At 34.0% G+C, this 21,503-nt stretch overlaps 1 protein-coding gene across 4 annotated transcripts in view; it reads left to right on the plus strand.

The window, feature by feature from the left end:
* The window catches only part of LOC150098793 (uncharacterized), a 327,468-nt gene that overhangs the window by 189,907 nt on the left and 116,058 nt on the right, over positions 1–21,503 (plus strand). For all 4 annotated transcript variants that reach the window (XM_090405506.1, XM_090405507.1, XM_090405504.1 and 1 more), the window contains exon 11: positions 9,117–10,371. In XM_090405506.1, the coding sequence (XP_090261632.1) occupies positions 9,117–10,371 (1,255 nt within the window). The remainder of the gene's footprint in view (positions 1–9,116; positions 10,372–21,503) is intronic.

Consider the following 21,503-nt stretch of genomic DNA (forward strand, 5'->3'; position numbering starts at 1 on the left):
TGGAGATTCACTGACAAGCTTTCAAGAACACGCTGAATGATTCAACCAGAGAGGCATGTGGTGAGGTTGTGTGCAAGGATAGAAAAATCAGAACTACATGTGGACACAGGAAGTTAAAAAGGCAGTGAAGGAAAAGAAGAAAGCATATAAAAGTTCCTGGCAAATAAGTCAGCTTGTGCTCTTAGAGAATACAGAGACAAATGTAAGAAAGCTAAACACTGTAAAACTGACTAAACAAAAGTCATAGGAGGATTTTGGCAAGAACATAGAAAATAAGAAAAAAGTGCCTCCATAGCGCAATTGGAAGAACAACAGTACATTGCGCCCTTCGTTTGGAATAGGCCTAAGTTCGATTCTCGTCGCGACGGGAGGAATCTTTATCTGGATGATTTCAATCGAAGTTGAGTTAGCCGATCTCATGTGGAGGTAGCAAGGTTTTTTCTCCCAGAAACTCGGGTTTTTCATCCCGCATACAGACAATTTGGCCCTTCAGAACACACGCAATTTACAGACAAAAAATACTAGTTGTGGTAGTGGTGGAGGTGGGTGATAGATGGCATTGATGGAGATGATTCGTAGTAGAGGTTCGGTGTAGTGGTTGAGACAGTTTTAGGATTGATACGGCAAAAAGTGCCTAAAAAAATATAAGATCTGATAATGTTGGAGTCTTGACAGGTAACAGACTGATTTGGGAGAAATTTGTAGATAGGAAGTTAGTAATGATGTAAATGTTTCAAGTTTTCTTTTTTTCAATATCAAATTCAATTTTATCCTGTTCAAGACTAAATGGTGATCACTTCCAATTTCAAATCCTCTGTACACTCTAGTGTCCTGCACCAGGACACTAGAGTGTACAGAGGATTTGAAATTGGAATTTTCAAATTTTCCCTATATCTTCCTCATATGCTGATAGTGATGTTTGAAGAAAACATCACTATCAGCATATGTGGAAGATACAGGGCTTCCTATTGTAAGGCCAGATAGTTGTTTGTAGATTTTCCTAGTCCATCAGAAATAATTTGAGTTGAGACAGTGTCTAAATAATCAGCAGGAAAGAGATCATCTATGCAAGCTATATATACAAGTATTCGAGCTAATACTATCTATGATGGGCCAAAGAGGAATATTAATTTTCTGTACTTTGGGCATTCCATATAATTGTGGAGTTAAGGGGTGCATAGATTTTAATCTTTTTTTTTAAGACTCATGGGCCATGTCCCCCCCCATGCAGTGATGTCTCCACCTTGTTGGAGACATCATTGCAGTGATCTTGTGAGCTATACTAGCAGTAGCTTTGCTACCAGCAGCACCTTCCCATCTGGACAGGTCACAGATGAGGGGCCAGACAACGAGTCACCCTGGTCCACCCAGTTGGGGTTTGAGCATAGGTCGACAACCCCATCTCATAAAGAATCAGCTAGTCATGGAACATGTACCAAGTAATCTTGACCGGACAGACTTAAATGGATGTCGAACCAGGCCTTAGAATAATGGTTTACTAATAGGTTCTTGGAATTATAACTAAGATGAAAAAGCTGTGTGTTTTTACATTATGAGAAAATATCAAGAATAGTGAGGGAGCTTGCTCCACCTTTACATCGAATTGCCTTGGTTTGGCACTACCAAGTGGTCACTTACGCTTGGATCTTCCGACAGTTCGTCAGCATGAAACATTTAGATCGTAGTTTTCGATCTTAGAGTTTCGCATACTGGCTGAAAAGCAATAAGGGATTTTTGTCCCCTTTACTTAGGTTCTTGGAATGTGAGAGGCTTGTACAGAGTTGGAGTATTTCAAGAAATCATACATGAATTAAATAGATATATAGATTGGATATAGTAGCCATACAAGAGACATGATGGTGTCGTGACGTTCTATTTTCATGTTATGTTCTAAATCCGCCATCTTGGTTCAAGTCACTCTTATCAATATAACAACTAATTGCAAATTGATCACCGATCCAAAAGTAGGGAAATTTATAATTATACTGCGCCACCCTATTTTTAGATTAGTCTATATAAAATAGTGGGATCAATTTTTAATTAAGTTAGCAGTCTCCTCATTTATTAGGCCGAATTATTTACTATTCCACTTGGGGTTCCTGCAAGATTCGAATATTTATGAACGGTGCAATAAAAGGGAATTCAGGCAAACACAATATTTAGATTAACAAAATAAAACATTTAATATATGATATATATAACAAATACAAGAATTCTGCTTTTAAATGAAACAATACAATCAACTTAATACATCTTGCTAAGTCACTCATGCCAATTCAATGTTCTAAACTTTCACATACAATTCACAGTTTCAAAATCACAAGCTTTCTTAACTCAAGTTAGTAAAACGAAACTTCTTATTTAAACAGTCTCCACCTATCTATCAGCTGTACTTAATGTTTAAATTCACAGGAAGCACTAATCAAGGTAGACAATATTCCAACCAATCTTATTTCGGACCTTGAACTTCAAAGATATGTTAATGTTAGAATAAACAAACAAGTATGACTACTCTTACCAGATACAATCTTCAATACATCAATTAATTGTGAGCACACTTATGAATTAACTTATTTACGTTAGCGGAACACATTAATAAAGATTCTCCAACGATTTAACTGAACTACTGTTAATCACGCTTCACTACTCTAAAAAAAAAGCACATCAATAAGGCACTGATAATTCTCCTTGTTTACTTTTCTCAAACTAATTAATTTCAATATAATTCTTCTCAGGACAACATAGAATTAAGACGTAATCCTAGACTAACTGGAACTAATCAGAATTTTCCATTGAATGTCCAGTTCTTTATTTATCCGGTTACGGCATTAATTTTCCTTTACAACACACAGCTGACTTCACTCGCAGCTAAGTATATGATTCACTATGTTTTGGCTCACTTCTAAACACTATTCTCATGAATTTCTGCCCTAGAGAACTTATAATTTTCTTCCACTTCCTTTGCTTGTATCCTACCTTCCTTTCCGCTCCGAAACTTCCTCTCTTCTCTCTAATTAAAAATCTTCTATTTTATTTTTCTTCTCCTTTCAGTCCCAAGGTCACGCTTTCTTCGACTCGTGCTTGTTTATTTCATGCGTCTCCATGACAACAAATGAACGCAAACATTTCGCTAATGTAATATAATGCTCTACTACTACATGAGTGATTATATAACATTAAATTTTCACAAATAAGAATAAACAGAATATTTGAGCTACTTAATCAGCTTTTTCATTATGTATACAATTAATTATAATAACACTTTTCGTTACATCATATATATATTTTAGTTATTATAAATTCTGCACATATTATTGCTTAATAAATTAATAGTAGGTTAAGTTTAGAATAAATATTTAAATAGTAATCCTAAATTAAGGAATAATAAATAATTTTTATACAAATCATGATTAATACATAATGAGCAATGTTAAATGTGAATGAAAAAAATTAAATTACACAACATAGTTTCATTCACAATTTAACAATGGACTGGACTGGAGAAGAAAATTTGAGGAATGAGAACTTTTTACTACTTTATGGTAGAAACAACTCTGATAAACATGAATTTTAAACAGGTTTCATCATTAGGAGAAAACTGTTGTTATCACTGATTGAATTTGTAACTTTTAATGAAAAAATAAGCAAGCTAAGAGTACAAGCAAAGTGGTTTAAGATAACATTTATTGATGCACACACCTATAGAAGCTGCAGAAGAGTCAATAAAAGATGAATTCTATGAAAAACTGGAATTAATCCTAGAAAAATATTCCCTATCAAAAGATTAATTAATTTGACCATATCCAGAAATTTAAAATAATAAGCAGCACTATATTTATGAGGAAGAATATATACAAACAAACATGGAAATCTTCTGATGGTCATACATTCAATCAAATACATGAATTAAATATCATAATCAGTAAAAGACATAGGAATTGCATTCAGAATATTCAGAGGAGCTGAATTTGATAGTGACCATTTTCTAATTGGTGCCATACTTAAGGTTATAATAAACAATAAATATTTTCAGCACATGCAAATCAACTGAGATACAGTATTATCAAACTAGAGGTAACAGAAGAGAGAAGAAAATATGAGTGGGAATTAAAACAGAAATTGAAAAATATGACTGAAAGCGAATGAAAATATTGAAAACATCTGGAATCATATCAAGGATAGCATAAAAGTAGTAGCAGAAAACTCAGAATTCAGAGTAAAGTACAGCATAAAAAATGGTTTAGTGAAGAATGCGAATGGTCAGTAAAGAAACTAAATACCAAAAGACAATCCCATGTATGAAAACAACAGTAATCAACAATAGCAATGGACAAATACTACCCGCTAGAGATGAAATAGCAAACAAGTGGAGAGAGTACTTTAACAAACTCCTAAACTGTGATGAACCTACTGTGTCTTTCAAACAGAATACTGATCATACTTGTCACCCAGACTAGCTGAAGTAAAGGAAAATATATCTATCTATTCCCTTCTTCCATACGGCTGGGGGGGGGGGGTAGCTATATGCTACCATACTAGGGAGATGATTATGAGCAAGGTGGTTTCCTGTTGCCTTCCTTGCTGTAAGTATTTATGACTGTAACCTGTGTGTTCACGGGGCCGGTTTGCCTGCTTGCGGGATGAAAAACCCCAGATAAACTGGTGGAAAAAACCCTACTGTCCACGCCCAAGACTGGCTAACTTGGCTGTGGCTGAGGAAGATCCTTAAGCTCCTCACGTCATGGACGGGAATCGAACCTAGGACACTCCTTCCCCAGGCATATGGTTGTGAAGTAGAAAGCCACTAGGCTAACCGCGCGGACAGGAAAATATAAAGCAGCTCAAAGACAACAAGGTACCAGATACTGATGGACTAGTAACTGAACTCATTAAATATAGGGATAGGGAAGAAAAATATTGGTGAATATCAAGTACGATTTCAAAGAAATAGACCAAATGTTTACACTTGACGAATATTAGAAAAAAAAAAATGGGAATACAATCTGTAGGTCCATATTTTATTTGTAGACTTTAGAAAAGCATATGAGAACTATATAAATATGCAGGAACAAGATTCAAAGAAAGACTCTTATTATTTTTAAATAAAATTTACTCAACTGGTATCCCCCCCCATAGAATGGAAAAAAGCAATTGTGATTCCTATCTTTAAGAAAGGTAATAGAGATGACCCTAAAAACTATAGAGGTATCAGTATACTAAATTCCTATTACAAAATATATAGCAGAATCTTAAATAACAAACTAATGAAATATTCCAAAAACTTTATTCTAGAGGTACAGAATGGATTTAGAAAAGGACGATCATGTATATACCCAGCCTTTTGCCTAAAATTAATAATAGAGAAAAGAAGAGAATATAATTTAGAAACACATATTGCATTTATTGACTTTGAAAAAGCATTTGACAAAGTTAAAAGAAACATATTATTTAACATATTAAAAGAAAGACAAATACCAAATAATATCCTAAAAGCTATCACAAGTATATATGAAAATAATCAAATACAAATAAGATTAAATCATGAGCTATCATATACAAGAGAGATAAACCAAGGGGTCCGACAGGGATGTCCCCTCTCAGCAACTCTTTTTAATATCTACTTAAATGAAATAATAATAAAATGGAGTAAAAATTTACATCAAGGAATTAAACTTTCACCTACAATTAACTAACACTCTCCTCTTTGCAGACGACCAAATAATAATTACAAATTCTGAAGATAACTTACAGAAAGCTATTTTAAATCTAAATGAGATATCCAAAGATTATGGTATGATAATATCAATGGAAAAATCAAAAACTATGGCCTTTAAAGGACAAGATCCAGCAAGAACTAAAATAGTAATAGATAACAAGATCTTAGAACAGGTGAATTCATTTAACTACCTAGGATGTATAATCACATGAAAATGAAAAAGATATAAACATAAAAATTGCAAAATATTTAAAAATAACAGGTGTAATTAACTCTATATTTAAACCAAACCTAGTTCAAAAACAAACCAGACTAAAAGTATACGATACATTAGCCTTACCGGTCTTAATGTGGAAGCAGAATCTGGACAATAAAACAAAAAGACAAACAAAGATTAATAACAGCAGAAATTAAGTTTATGAGAAAAAGCAAAGTATACCCTATTTGATCACAAAAGAAATGAAGATATTATGAAAGAATTAAACCAAGAACCAGTAATAGAAAAAATTAAAAAATATAAACATAAATGGATGGAACACGTTCAAAGAATGAAAACAGAAAGATTACCAAAACAAGCCTTAAAGTACAAGCCATCAGGAAAAAGAAAACCAGGACGTCCTCTTAAACGATTCAACGATGACTTCTAAGGTCGGAACAGGCCATGCTAGACCTAAATCCTTGATACGTATGATGATGAGAAAAGCATATGATAGCATTCATAGAGAAGGCCTTTGGGGAATATTAGATGAACTAGGAATAGCTCATAAGATAATACGTTTAATCAAAATTGCAGCACTGACAGCCGAAGCATGGTATTGCTAATGGAATTAGATCAGAACCTTTTGATATTAAGGCAGGACTGAAGCAAGGAGATGCCCCTTCACCCATTGTTTTTAATTTAGTATTAGAAAAATGCATTTGAGAAATTGTAAAAGATAACATAAACAAAACAGTAATATTAGGATATGCAGATGATATGCTCCTTGTTAGAGAAAATGCTGAAGACATTAGAACGACATTTAGAAAACTCAAAACTGCTGTTGATAAACTAAATGCATGCAGAAATCACAATCAAGGGAGAAATGACCATTTTACCATTGATAACCTGAAATTTAAAAGTACTACCTCCTTCGAATATCTTGGAACATTGATTACTTGAGATAATAAAATTACTACAGAAATAAAAGCTAGAATACATGCCTCCATTAGATCTTATGGTTCACAATATCACTTATTATCTTCCAAAATTCTTTTCAACAAAGTTAAAATAAAAATATACAAGAAAATCATTAGACCTGTTGTTTTATATATGGAGCAGAAACTTGGAGCATAACAGACCAAGATGCAAAAGGGTTGCAGATCTTTGAAAATAAACTCCTCAGAAAAGTCTATGGACCTATAAGAAATAATTCGTGTGAATGGGGAAGAAGACATAACTGAGAACTATATGAACTCTATAGATCTCCACTTCTAGTTGAGGAGATTTGAGCAAGCAGATTGAGATGTCTTGGACACATGGAAAGAATGGGTGAGAAGAGAATGGCTAAACAAGCATTCAAGATGAAGGAAAGGTAGCCTGTGGATGCATTGGGAGAATAATATCCAAAAAAGACAGCCAAGATGGGAATCCAGAACTAGAATGAAAGAGCCCAAGACAAAAAGGAATGGAAGAAGTTGGTACATACAGCAAAGAGTTAGAGGTTCAACCAGCTGGAAGGCTACATAGTCATGTTGTATAAAAGGTTGTTGATTTCTTCATGGTTTGTCTAAGTATGGTCATAATATCTGAGAGTTGTATAACAGTTGAATGGCCTTTATCAGCCTTAAATACTATAATATCTTTCTTCTTCTTTAAATTTGAAAGAGCTCCTTTTCCTAAGGAAAAGGAGCCTTTCATGTTCTTTTTAGGAGGATGAGAAGAAGAGAGAAGAGATATTGCAGTCATCAATCTAATGTCATTTGCAACAGGTTAAGGTAGAAAGTAAAGGACCTTATCTATGTTGCAAATAACATCTATTTTAGGAATGTGCACTGGTGTGACAGCAAAGCTGAAACCGTTCTTTAAAATGCTTGCTTCCACTGATGTTAAATTATGATTAGAAATGTTAAACAGTACTTTTTCATCAGGTAGGGTAACTCTCTAGACAAAAATTTCCTTGTACATAGCATTAAATTTTTTGATTTCTCTGTTTTTGGAGGTTAGAAAAATTTTATTAGTAGTAGTACTGATCATATCTAAACAACACCATAGGTCAGCATCTATGCAGGTTAGATATAGTGCAAGTGAACACATAATGAATCAACTTGGTTAAGCGTGCATACCATGTGGATTGTATTCTCTCACATAACAGGGCAAACAACACACTTTTGAAAGATCTGTTTAGCCCTTCTAAACTGGAAGTGTTCATTGAAAAGTAAAAATTTCAAAATTATATTATTGTTCCTTTTCTTTCTTGTATCTTCAGAAATGTAAGTTGATTCAGAAGTCTGGTTTTCTTGCATTTTAATTGTTCTAATTTATGCACCTTGCTTTTTTATGTATTTCTCTTTATATATAAAGAGAAAGAAAGGGGCATAAACTAGAGAAATTAAAATGCAAAGTGCATAAATAAATTATTCATTGCTGGCATTTTCTTGTTTGTGCAGTGAACACACACTTTTTTAAGTTGTGATGTTTGTAAAATTCAGACACACCTTGATTGAATTGCTAGAAGTAGCTTTCAGAGTGACTATCGTGAACCATATGGATCAGTGGGGGCAGCAGGTGAAGGAATATCATTTTGATTGAGGAGATGAAAAGGGCCAGCAGTCAAACTGAAAGTTAAGATATACTGTAGAATTACCAAAAATTATTTTATAAACTGAGCCATCCCACATTACCTGCTCTATCATTGTTCCTTCATCATATTTTCCATTTAAATTTTTGTTAATTTTCATGTTGTTGGCCTGATTGCTTTTCGTGAAACAGTGTTAAATGTTCTTGATTTGACATTTATTATTACTAGTGTTAAGTACGAAGCTCAGAACAGTCCACTTGGCCTATAAGTCAGGAAAGGAAGAAGTAGTAGTAAAAAGATAGGCTGGCACAGTGAACTAGCCATTTCGAATATTCACATCAGTTATTGCGTTAGCTGACCATTCCCATGACAGGAGATTAGTTTCCACATGTCAAGGTGGCTCTTCATTATCCCCCCCCCCCCCCATCCAAGCATTAGTTGAGATGATGTTAATGACCAAGACGAAGAAACTTTAATTTTTATGTATAGAGAAGTTATTTAAGTTTAATATAATAACTAGTGATAAATACAAATGCAAAAGTATACATATTTTATATTTGAATGAGAATTTTAATTTCTTATGTTTCTATAATCTGAATTAGTTTCAATCTTTTTCTTTCCAGAAATGCAACTAGTCATTCAACTTTGAATATTTTGGATAATATACTTCATAACCAAAAGAAACTATATTCAAGATCAGAAGACATTCTAATAAGCAAGGATGGCACCTTGTCATATAATAATAAAAGAGAAAAGCAAGATTTAGCAAAAAAACAAGATAAAACCAATTGTAAGAGTATATCTGAATTTTTGAACATATATCCATTCTCTCAGTCAAACATTCAAATTGGTAAACATACTAAAACATCTGGAAGAGAAAAATGTGCAAGCTTGTCACATGTTAATGGTTCCCAATCTAATCAGCAGCTATATGAAAATGATACAACTCAAGATAATACCAATTGTGTAGCTGAAGCTCAACTTCATCAACAGCTAAAATCAAATTTAAGTAAACATAGCTTAAATACAAATATTGCCACACAGTCTCCTTTGTTTGCACAAATAGAGAAAAATAAGAGCTGTGATTGTCATATGGAGAATTTCCAAAGGAAGATTTCAGATTCTAATCATAAGAAATTAAAAACAGTTATGTGGGCTGATAAAGATCATCATGATGCAGAGAGTATAGAATCTTGTAATGATTGTACAGACTGTAAGTCACAGTTTTATAATGTTAAAGAAGTGCCTACTGATATGGTTTGTTTTCCTCATCATGTATTTTCAGATGATTTAGATGAAAGCAGACCATCTGAGGTTTCTTGCCAAAATAATAATAATAACGACAGTAATAGCATTTTGTCTCTCTGTAACTCATCCATAAAAAATATTGAAATCAACAATGCAGTTACTACAAGTCCTTCAGTATCTTCAAGCTCTACCATTTCAGAAGTTAACAAGAATTTAGGATCTAAACCTAAAATGCAAAATATATTGAAAGAGATACCACAGCAGCAGAGTGAACAAACTATCCCACGTGATATATCTCAAATGTTATTCTCTTCAAAATATACAGAAAATTTTTGTTCCACATCTACTGCCATGAAAAATTCTAATCACCTTACAGTTAATCAAGGACAGGATATTTGTCATGAAGAAATAACGTTTGGTTCACCTCACATTGTTAATCAGTTGTTATTTCTGTCATCAGCACTAAATAGCTCATCCTCAGATTCTCTGTATTTTAAAAAGGAAGTTCCTTCAGATAAGAAAAATGATTCTTTCCCAGAATGTGAAACATTGTTATATGCAGATAAAGGAAAGAAAGTTTCTGAAATAAAGCAAATAACTAATTTACTAGACAGAAATTGCGATGAAAAGGTAATGTATGTTGAAGTTAAGATATAGTTAGCTTTTAATTAATACAGTAAAAGCCTGGTATGTAAATATATACCTCTTACTGAGATATGAGGACCTGTGGGTTCAAATATAGTGAGTTATACAATTTTTGATCTACTTAAGCTATAATAGGTTACAAGATTGGAATGATTTTATGTATTAGACTCAAAGCTAAAAACAAACCTGGTCAATATGAAAAGTAGCAGCTATATCCACACTTGCTATTCAATTTACCAAGATAACAATTACAGCTTTTTTTATTTACTCCATTAATCTGAATTCCACTTACAGAATGTTGTAAACCTCTCATGCATTTAAGGGAAGGGAAGAAACAGAATATTTTTAGGAAGTAACAATAGCTGAACACAGCAGTTTTGTTTTATTTCGCATCCCATTTTTCTTGATGTATTAGAACCAGTGGCCGGTTTTAGCCAAATAACTTTGCTTTTTGTAAACCTAATTTTGGTAATGATGGGGTGGTTAATTCTGTCATCATGGTTTATTTTTTCTGCAGTGTATGAGTTTTTTTGCTGATTTTTGCATAGAGGAAAAACCTAACTTTCGGAGAAAAAAAGTGAGGCAGAATAATTAATCTTCAGTTGAAGTCTACATAAATGTGCTTGGCATTTGTGCAACACTTAAACCCTGATTGTTCCAACCATAGACACGAACTGACTGTACAATAATATGCATGAAATACACCTTTTATTAAAAATCAAAAACATTATATTAAATTTCATGTTAACATATATGATCATTATAACAGAAAATACAACGGGTTTATTTGTTTATATAATGAAACTAATTAGTTTTGCCATTAATACTTGTAGATTCTTCTGAGTTAGAATGACATAAAAAATACAACAAAAAAAAAAGCTAACATGAACTATAAAATTACTATCATCATCAGCAAATTCCTGACATGTATCCTGCAGGGGGGTATACAGGATATTATGATAGTACTACAACTTCCTATCAACAATTTACCAACAAATTAATCTGTTATCTGTCAAGACTCCAACATTATCAGATCTTATATTTCTTTCTTCTAAGTTCACTTTTTACTGTATCAATCCATCTATATCTTGGACTTCCTCTGGGTCGTTTTTCTGGGCAGAGAACAGAGAATTTGCTAATCTTTCCTCCATTTTGTTTAAATGACCATACCACCTGAGATTAGCTCAGCTAACACATTCCTGGATGCTAACAATGTCAAGTTCTTTCCTAATATCCTCGTTTTTAAAAACTTAAATTCAGATCTTTGTTATGTTCCCACGATTTCTCAACTATTTGTCGTAAAGTGAAAATCTGATCTTGACGGCCTCTATTTGACCTGAATCCAGCTTGTTCTTCACCAAGCTTCTCTTTCATAATCCTTCGCAACCATTTCTCAAGTATACTTGCATAAATCTTAGCAGGAACACCCAGTAGGGAAATATCTCTGTAATTCTCACATTCAGTTTTATTTCCCTTTTTTGTATATTTGTATACTATGAGAGCTCTAATCCAATCATCTGGAATTTGTCCCTCTGTCCAGGCTTTCTAAACTATGTAGTGCAGCCACTGCAAGACTTTTATACCTTCATACTTGAGCATTTCTGGTGGAATATCATCTACTCTTGCTGCCTTTCCATATTTCAGGCTTTTGATTTCTTTTCTGGGAGGTTTTGGATTCACCAGCCGAAATCTGGGAAGAATGCTAAGGTTGGTGAGATTTAAACTTATAAATAGTTTAGGAGGGAGTTGAGCAGAAGAGAAATAATGTGGAAACAAGAAAGAGCAGAAGTTACACCATCAGTCTTGGTGATGGGCCAAAAGTCTTGACTTCCAATTGAGCAAGAAGCAAGTTATTGCATTCCATTCTTATGAAGTCTGTTTTGGAATTGTTGATTTTTTTTTATACCTTTTCAGGCTGCAATGTAAGCCGAATGAGAAGCTGGAGTTTTGGATTTAAGTCATTGAATATGTGCTGCATATTTTTCATGGACTGCAGAGGCACATTTTTAGAGAACCAGAGCTTGGATAAGAGTCAGGGGTTTACAGTGAAATCAGAATGATGCCCTGTTCCAGCAAGGATTACTTTGGTTATTAGTTCAGTTCAGATGTTTGGATCAGGGTAGTGAAAATCTTAACCATAGAAACACAGAACAAAAATTCCAGAAGTCATCCCAGTTGGCACCATCATAGTGCCATAGGGTATGAATCTGAGATTGGTTGGGAGGAGAACAATCTGTGGAAAAAGGAGACTTGGTAAAAATTATGGTTATAGTCGCCAAGTGAAGAACAGACATCCTCAGTCTATTTGATGGAAGAGCTGGCTAAGATAAGATCCAGAGTGTTGGAAGAATGATGTGGGTTATCATATATTCCAGTTGGTAGGTTAACCATTTGTGATAGATTATGACTGATGGCAAATGATTCAAGTAATTATATTGTGTGAAATCAACTTTTAGCATTAATTAGTCAAAAAAGGACAGCATGGTTATCATAATTAGTGGAGTGATAAATTAATGCAGTAAATGAGTGAGATAAGGAAATCTTGAGCCACAGTAGATCAAAAAAGCAGAGAGTCCAAGTCAGATAGCCTTTCGCAAGGTCAATCTCATTCATTTGATTTTAACATTGCACCTACCAGAATGCTGCCAGGGTATCAAACAGAATTAATTCCAGCTCAAACAAGACAATTTATATTCATTAATGAATTTTATTAATACAGGAAAAACCTTCATTAACGTGAATTCAATATGCACGATAATCAGTTAGTGATTGAGTAAAATGATACTCTTTTCTGCTTTAAGCAAGTGATTAATCAGTTAACACGATATTTTAGGTTATGCGAAGCTTTGGTTACGAGAAATTTTTTGTCGCCAATCTGCAGCGAGCAGAAAAGCTGTAAGTCATTAAGATCAATGAAAGTGGTGTTAATAATATGATTGTGCGAGACCTGGGATTATGCAAGTCTACAGTTCGGACTATATTAATACCAGCAAAGAATACAAATTACAAGGAAAAGTTGCTACTTCTTCTTTAAGCATGCAGATCGCCTGAAATAGAAGCCATTTAATAATCAAGATGGAATGTCTTCTATCCATTGCACCTCTTAATACAGAAAATATTCAGGCAAAAGCTCTCAATATTTTTACCTCATTGAAAGAGACCAAATTTCAAGAGAAATGTGAAAGCTTTACTGCGAGTTTAGGATGGTTTGATCATTTTAAAAATCTAACTGGACTGCATAACATAAGAATAACTGGGGAATCTGCTGGCTGATAAAGATTCTTTGGCCAAGTTTCCTGAAGAATTGCAAAGAATAATTCAGGACGGTGATTATGACCATCAGCGAATATTCAACATGAGCGAAATTGGTCTCTTTTGGAAGAAAAACTTCCCTAGCTAAAACTAAAGCATCTCAACCAGGATACAAACTATTTAAAGATCATCTTACGCTTTTATTAGGAGGCAATGCAGAAGGCGACTTTAAATTGAAGCCTATGTTAGTTTATCATGTGTAAAATCCAAGATTTAACATTATTGCAGAAATCAGCACAATTGGAAAAAAACTTGGATTTATTCATCATCATCATCAAATTCTTGCCATGTACCCTCAAGGGGGTGTACAGGATATGATAGTACTACATGAAAAATTTACATCATTACTAACTTTCTATCTACAATTTTCCTCCAAATAAGTCTCTTACCTGTCAGTAAACTTAGATTTATTCATCATCATCAAATTCCTACCATGGAATTTGATGATGATGATGATTAATTGACGTCAAGGGGTGTACAGGATATGATAGTACTACATGAAAAATTTACATCATTACTAACTTCCTATTTACAATTTTCCCCCAAATCAGTCTGTTACTTGTCAAGACTCCAACATTATCAGATCTTATATTTCTATTTTCTAAGGCACTTTGTACCGCATCAATCCACCTATATCTTGGTCTTCCTCTGTGTCGTTTTCCTGCCAACCTTTCCTCGCCCATTCTGTTTAAGTGACCATACCACCTGCGATTAGCTCTGCAAACGCATTCCTGGATGCTGACAATGTCATGTTCTTTTCTAATATCCTCGATTTTAATATGATATTGCCATTGATGCCATCTGTTAACGTCTCTAATCTTTCTCAGGACTCTTATATCTGCGGTCTCTAGTCTTTGGTCAAGTGTTTTACTTCTAACCCAGCTCTCAGATCCATAAGTTAAAACTGGTTTGAACACTGTCTTGTATACAGCTAATTTAGTGTTTTGACTAATTTCTCTCTTATTCCATATAAATTTATTCAGTTGACTTCCTACCATCCCTTTGTTGATTATGTTGTTTATTTCCATATTTAATTTACCATCTTCACTAAAAATCATGCCGAAGTAGCTGAAATGCTTCCCTTGTTCTATAGGTTCTCCATTTACAATGCAGTTGATATTTTCAATGCTTCTATCTATATTCATTGTCTTTATCTTGTTATTGCTGATTTTCATACCAAGTTTATTACAACAGTTATTCAATTTAGTCAGAGAATCTTCCAGATTTGTAGCAGATTTATTTAGAAGTATAACATCATCTGCATAAAGCAAAGAGCTGAGATTAACATCTCCAATTTTGATATCAGGTTTAATACAACTTTCCTTCATAATGTGATCCATATAGATAATGATTAACAGAGGGAATAATCCTTGTCTGACACCAGATTTAACATTAAACCATCTTCCTGTACTTCCTTCAGTTCTAACTGCTGACTTACAACTCAAATAAAGACTAAGTATGTCTTTGATATAATGTCCCACTGACACCATATAACTGTAGTGTATTGAATAGCTTCTCTCTTGGCACCCTGTCATATGGCTTTTCCAGATCTACAAAACCTAAATACAGATCTTTGTTATATTCCTCAACATATAACATATGATTTCTCAACAATTTATTGTAAAATGAAAATCTAATTCTGACTGCCTCTATTTTGCCTGAAACCAGCTTGTTCTTCACGAAGCTTTTCTTTTACCTTCTCAACCGTTTCTTAAGTATACTTGCATAAATCTTACCAGGAACACTCAGTAGAGAAATACCTCTGTAATTCTCACATTCAGTTTTATTTCCCTTTTTATATATGGGTACTATGATTGCTCTACTCAAACTTGGATTTAATGAACTGAATAATGAAGATGTGAGAAACTTGCTCAATTCCCATTCAGAACATTTAAGCGACAATGATCTCCTTCAACTGGAAGAACACTAAGGAGTGTGAACAAGAGGAGAATGTTATGACTAAGAAGCTAAGTACAATAGAACTTGAGCTAGTTTTCAATCACATTGAGTATGCTAATGAAATTTTGCTTGATGCTGATCCTGATATGGAACGAAGCTTCGAAGTCTGCTGAAATCTTGATAAAGTGCTCACCAGCTATCCCAAATTATGACAAGATGAAAACGTCAAGCACGATTCAAACATCTTTACTTAATTTTTTTGCAAAAAAAGTAGCTCAATCAAATGTTTAGGCATCAAATAAAAATTTAAGCAATTGATTTTTATTAACTTTGATGATTTTATCCTCTAACATCATCTAATATAGCTTATATTGTAATTTTTTTTCAAATTTACATTAACTGATGAATAAATTATAATTATTCCTATTGTTTATTTTATTCACTTAATGCGATAATCACTTAGCGTGCATTAATTGATCGATTAATTAATCGCATTAAGCGAGGTTTCCTGTACATTCCTGTTAAAAAGTCATATGCTGGATTATTGCCCTCTTAAAAAATTAATTTTCTCTGTGAATAATTTTGAAAAACACTATATTTACAAAACAGTTTTATTATGCAGCCTCATATATAATTATGCTACTCACCAAATTAAAACTCTTATCATTATCAACAAACTCCTGATACGAATCCTTAGGAGGTAGCCAGGACTATTATAGTACTCATTACAAGCTTCCATTATTAGTAACTTCTTATGGTTTTACTCCAGATTAGTCTGGCTGCACTCTAATATTTGTGAGATGTTATATTTTGTTCTACTAAGGCACTCCTAATGGCATCAATCCAACTAGATATTGGTGTTTTTTTTTATCTTGCTCCAACCCATAAAAGGTTATTTGCAAACCTATAGCACATTTTGTTCTGGGATGGACTAAGAATATTTTTTCCTTCTATTTTTATCAATTTTTATATATTTTTTATATTTTAATTTCTTTTACATGGTCCAGAAACTCTACTCTATAGACCAAACATGGAACTTTATCAAGCCACTTCAAACCTCCAATAAGTAGGATGGTGGTCTCACAGCGGGCGATGAAATTCGTCTACCACCTAAGGACAGTCACTAACATCCATACCCACAGCAGGATTCGAACCTGTAGCCTGTTGGTTGGAGAGTGGTACGCTAACTGCTCAGTCAACCAGGCTGGTGATTGATGTGGTTAGGGTCTTTTTCCTGCTTATTGCCATCAAACACCTTTTCCTCTTCCATTTTGTTTAAGTCTCCATACCACCTGAAATTAGTTCTGCTCACATATTCCCAAATGCTAACAACATAAGTTCCTGCATAATATCCTCACATTTAATAAGATTCTCCATTGATGCCATCTTTTCACTCTTAATTTTTCTTCAACTCTCATATCTGTATTCCGTAGTCTGTGATCTTCTGATTTATTTCTAACCGCTCTCGGATTCATAAGTTAAAATTAGTTTTAACGCCATCTTGTATACATCTAGTTTAGTGTTTTGACTAATAGCTCCCTTACTCCTGTAAATGTATTCATTTGATTTCCCACCATACCATCATTGCTTATTAAGTTATCTTTTTCTATTTTTATTTTGCCATCTTCACTAAATTGTGCCTGAGTAGCTGAAATGCTTTATTGTTCTAAAGATATTCTCCATTCAGGATGCATCTGATGTTTTCAGTGTTCCTTGTTTTTGTTTTGATTGCTGATTTTAATAACAAATTTGTTACAAAAATTAATCTATTTTGTTAAGGATTCCTGCATACAAAATTTTGATATCTTGTTTAATGACACTTTCCTTCATGTAGATGATGAGAAGCAGTGGAGATAGTGTGCACCCTTGTCTTACATCTGATTATACATCACATCATCTTGCTGACTCATTTCAATTCTAACTACTGTCTTATAGCTTAAAGATAAGCTATGTATTGCTCAATATAATGTCTTGTTTACATCATATAATTGTTAGTGTTTTGAAGAGATTTCCATGATTTCTCAAGTATTTGTTATATAAAAATCTGATCCTGAGAAACCCTATGTAGCTTTTATGCAGCTTCTCCAAGTTTCTCTTGCATAATTTTTCTTAGCTACTTCTCATATCTGCTTGCAAAAAACTTGCCTGGAACCCTCATTATGGAAATTCCTCTGTAATTCTCATTCAATATCTTATCTGTTTTCCTTTTTTACGGATGAGTACTGAGAGCCCTTTTCCAGTAATTTAAAATTCAACCTTCAGACTGTGCCTTCTGAATTATGCATTGCTACCACTATAAAACTTTTATACTTTCATGTTTGAGCATTTCTGGTTGAATATCATCTACTTTAGCTGCCTTTCCACATTTCTAGTTTGTGGTGCTTTTACTACTTCGAGTATTATTATATAATCTTGTTTGCATTCCTCTTGAATATTTTATACGACCATTCTGTCACTTCTTTTATTTAACAGTCTTTCAGAGTAATTACTCCAAACATCTAGTATATCTTCAGTTTCCTTGTTATCTTTGTTATCTCTGATTCCTTTTACAGTAATCTTTCCTCCATTTCTAAGCTTTTTCAATAGCCTCTAGAACATTGTACCACTTTCATGATATTTACCTTCTGTATTCTTACTAAAGTCTTTCTATAACCTTTGTTTAAGCTAATTTTACACATCGCTTAGCTCTCTTACATTTTTCTCTATACAGGTAACCCTTGTATAATGCTGATGTTAGGTTCCACAGAAATGCTGCGTTATATAAATCGCGTTATATGAGACTCAGATCACATAGAAAAAGTGGGGTTATGTAACGAGTTTTTTTTAATTATATAAACAACAATGACATATCCAACAAAAAATATTTTTATTTAATTCAGGTAATTCATGTAAGTTAGTCCGCGCGGTTAGCCTAGTGGCTTTGCGCTTCGCAACCATATGCCTGGGGAAGGAGTGTCCTAGGTTCGATTCCCGTCGGAGACGTGAGGAGCTGAAGGATCTTCCTCAGCCATAGCCAAGTTAGCCGGTCTTGGGCGCGGGCAGTAGGGTTTTTTCCGCCAGTTTATCTGGTGTTTTTCATCCCGCAAGCAGGCAAACCGGCCCCTTGAACACACAGGGATACAGCCAAGAATACCTTGAGGCATAGGAGTGACCATTCTATCCTCGTATTTCGGTTACGAAATCCAAGCATGCTTGGAAGGTTGTGGGCCTTAAAGGCCTGTTAAAGCCATTGGGATAGATAGAATTCATGTAAGTTAAGAAAACATAAACTATGACACAAATACATAGTATAAACTTATAAAAATTATGAATTGTACGTAAACTTCATTGCACATAATACATAAACGTTTTAGGTAAAATAAAATAAAGTGCATATTTTAATCGTCATCACTGTCTTCAAAATGAACATTTCATAGATGTTCTTTATTTATGAGTGGCCAGACGTTGTTATCACTTGAAATCTCTTGAACATCATTTGTATAATTCTCATTGCATACTTTGGCTGGTTTAATAATCAAGAAGTCTGTAATGAGACCTTGCTTACCACTGCAATTTTTTATTAAGTTTGTAATATGGAGCTAAACAAATATTCAATTGTCTCGCAGATTTTCCATAAAATACATTATCTGTAAAATAACTTCCTAACTTTTTTGCCGAGTCCAATCCTTCTGCTAATTTCTTTAACGGATTCATCACAATCAGAATCTTCGGCAGAACTTTCCCTGCCATTTGGTTCGACGTCATCTATTAATTGTACCGGTTCCTCCTAATTTAAATCTATTTCCCCATCAATTAATTCACCAATTTCATTTTCGACTATATTGCAAAAGCCCTCTAAGTGGCCATTACTATACAAATAAAATTTTTATATAAAAAAGCATTACATATTGTATGTATACTCACCAGAAAATAAAGTGCTCAGCTTGAGATTAACACACATGATTTTTAATGTGCTTTTCTGGCAGAAAACGAAGACACCTTTTAACAATAAACACTTTATACTGTAAACAATTGATGTACATGCATGCTAAAGGGTATTTCCCCCTAATATGAATTCGCTACTTATAACTACATGCACGATACGGGCAGACGCAATTAACGAAGATAAAATTTGATTTTTATGTCACGTGATGAAAAATATATGAAAAGATAAAGCGTTACTACAATTTGTAGACCGTGTTTTTATCGAAACCGTGGTGTATAAGTACTGCGTTACCTGTATTTTCTTTGAGCACAAGCAGACTAGGAAGGTTTTTTTTTTTTCATGACTGCCTCTTTCACTTTTTTTTTGAGCTCATTATGGAGTTGTGATTTTTCTATCCTTACAGACATATTCACCACTTTTGCCTCTCTGGCTGAATCATTCAATATTTCCTACGGGATCTACCACTGAGATTCAGGGTTTTGACTCTTGTTTCGACACTGATTTTCTGTTGGAAAAAATGTTTGTATATTTGATTGTGTAATTCAGATTTGTTCATTTCCATTTGACCATCAAAGTCACCTTACACATCTACATACTGCATACCATTTTTATATGCAGTCAACTTATTTGCATTTTCAACTCTCCTCTTTATCTTGCTCCTATCATACTATTTTTATTTGACAACTGAAGTGGATCTGAAAGATTTTGGAAGGTATATAATTTCCCATCATCTTATCTTTTCAAGTGAAGAGCTTTCCTTTTGGAGATGGAGATATATTAGAGATCTTGGAATTGATGAAGAAAGGAGAAAAGCACCAGTTTTCAATCTGCTATTAGCAGTATCCAGTGGGAGGATCCAAACTCCTTTTTTGACACTACACAAAAAATCAACTTTTGGAATGTAACAGAGTTACACCATAGTTGAAACCTTTTTTTTTTTTTTTTTAAGATTAGAATCTTTTGAATGTGATAGGCTGTAGTCTGAAAGGTTAAATGCAACCTTATCCGAAGGTAAGGACATCTCCTTATATGAGGTGTGGCTATTAAATAGCGAGACAAGGTGCGCTGTGAATAGTGTACTTGTAGTAGTGGTATGCGCTTGTGCCGTGAATAAACTTGAAGGTTCTAGAAGCAGTTGAGATAAGCATTGTTCACTGTTGCTTATAGTTAGTTTCTTGTAGATGAAGAGGAGAGCTGAAGTCTGTAGGCAGTTATAGAAGAAACACGTGAAGTCAGAATAATGTCTAACATTAAACTCGAGCAGCACATTAATCTCAAATTCCTTGTGAAATTGAAGAAATCGCCAACCGTGTGTTTGAAACTTGCAGGAGGTGTATGGTGATAATGTACTGTCACATGTGCGAATGTTTGAATGGCACAAGCGCTTTGCTGAAGGTCAAGAAAACATTGAAGAAGACGAACGACCGGGTCACCCTGTCATGGCAGCAACTGAACAAAATGTTGCAAAAATTAATGAAATTGTCTGCAGCGATTGTCAGTTAAGCATTTGGATGTTAGCAGAAATGATGCACATTGATAAGTAGACTGAATGACAAATTTAGCATGAGCAATTGAACATGAACAAAGTCTGCGCCAGAATGGTTCCCAAAAACTTGTATCAGGAGCAGAAAGATGTCTCGAAACAAATTTGCACTGACATCATGGAACTCCTTACGGTGGAGCCGGACTTGCAGGAGAAGATCACCACATGTGATGAGACGTGAATTTTCCAGTGCGATCCAGAAATAAAGTGACAATTGATGCATTGGAAAACTCCTATGTCACCAAGAACGAAAAAAGCAAGTCAAAACTGAAGGCAATGCCGATCGTGTTTTTTTTTTTTTTTATATATATATCAATGGTGTGGTAATAGTTGAATGAGTACCAAAAGGTCAGACAGTTAACCAATATTATTACCTTTGGTTCTGGCCAAGCTGAGAGAACGAGTGAGAAAGAAGAGGACCCGATCTGTGGAAGAACA

This window comes from Typopeltis vanoorti, chromosome 15 (assembly GCF_054136105.1).
Source record: "Typopeltis vanoorti isolate ZY-2024b chromosome 15, IOZ_Tvanoo_1.0, whole genome shotgun sequence".
NCBI lineage: Eukaryota > Metazoa > Arthropoda > Arachnida > Uropygi > Thelyphonidae > Typopeltis > Typopeltis vanoorti.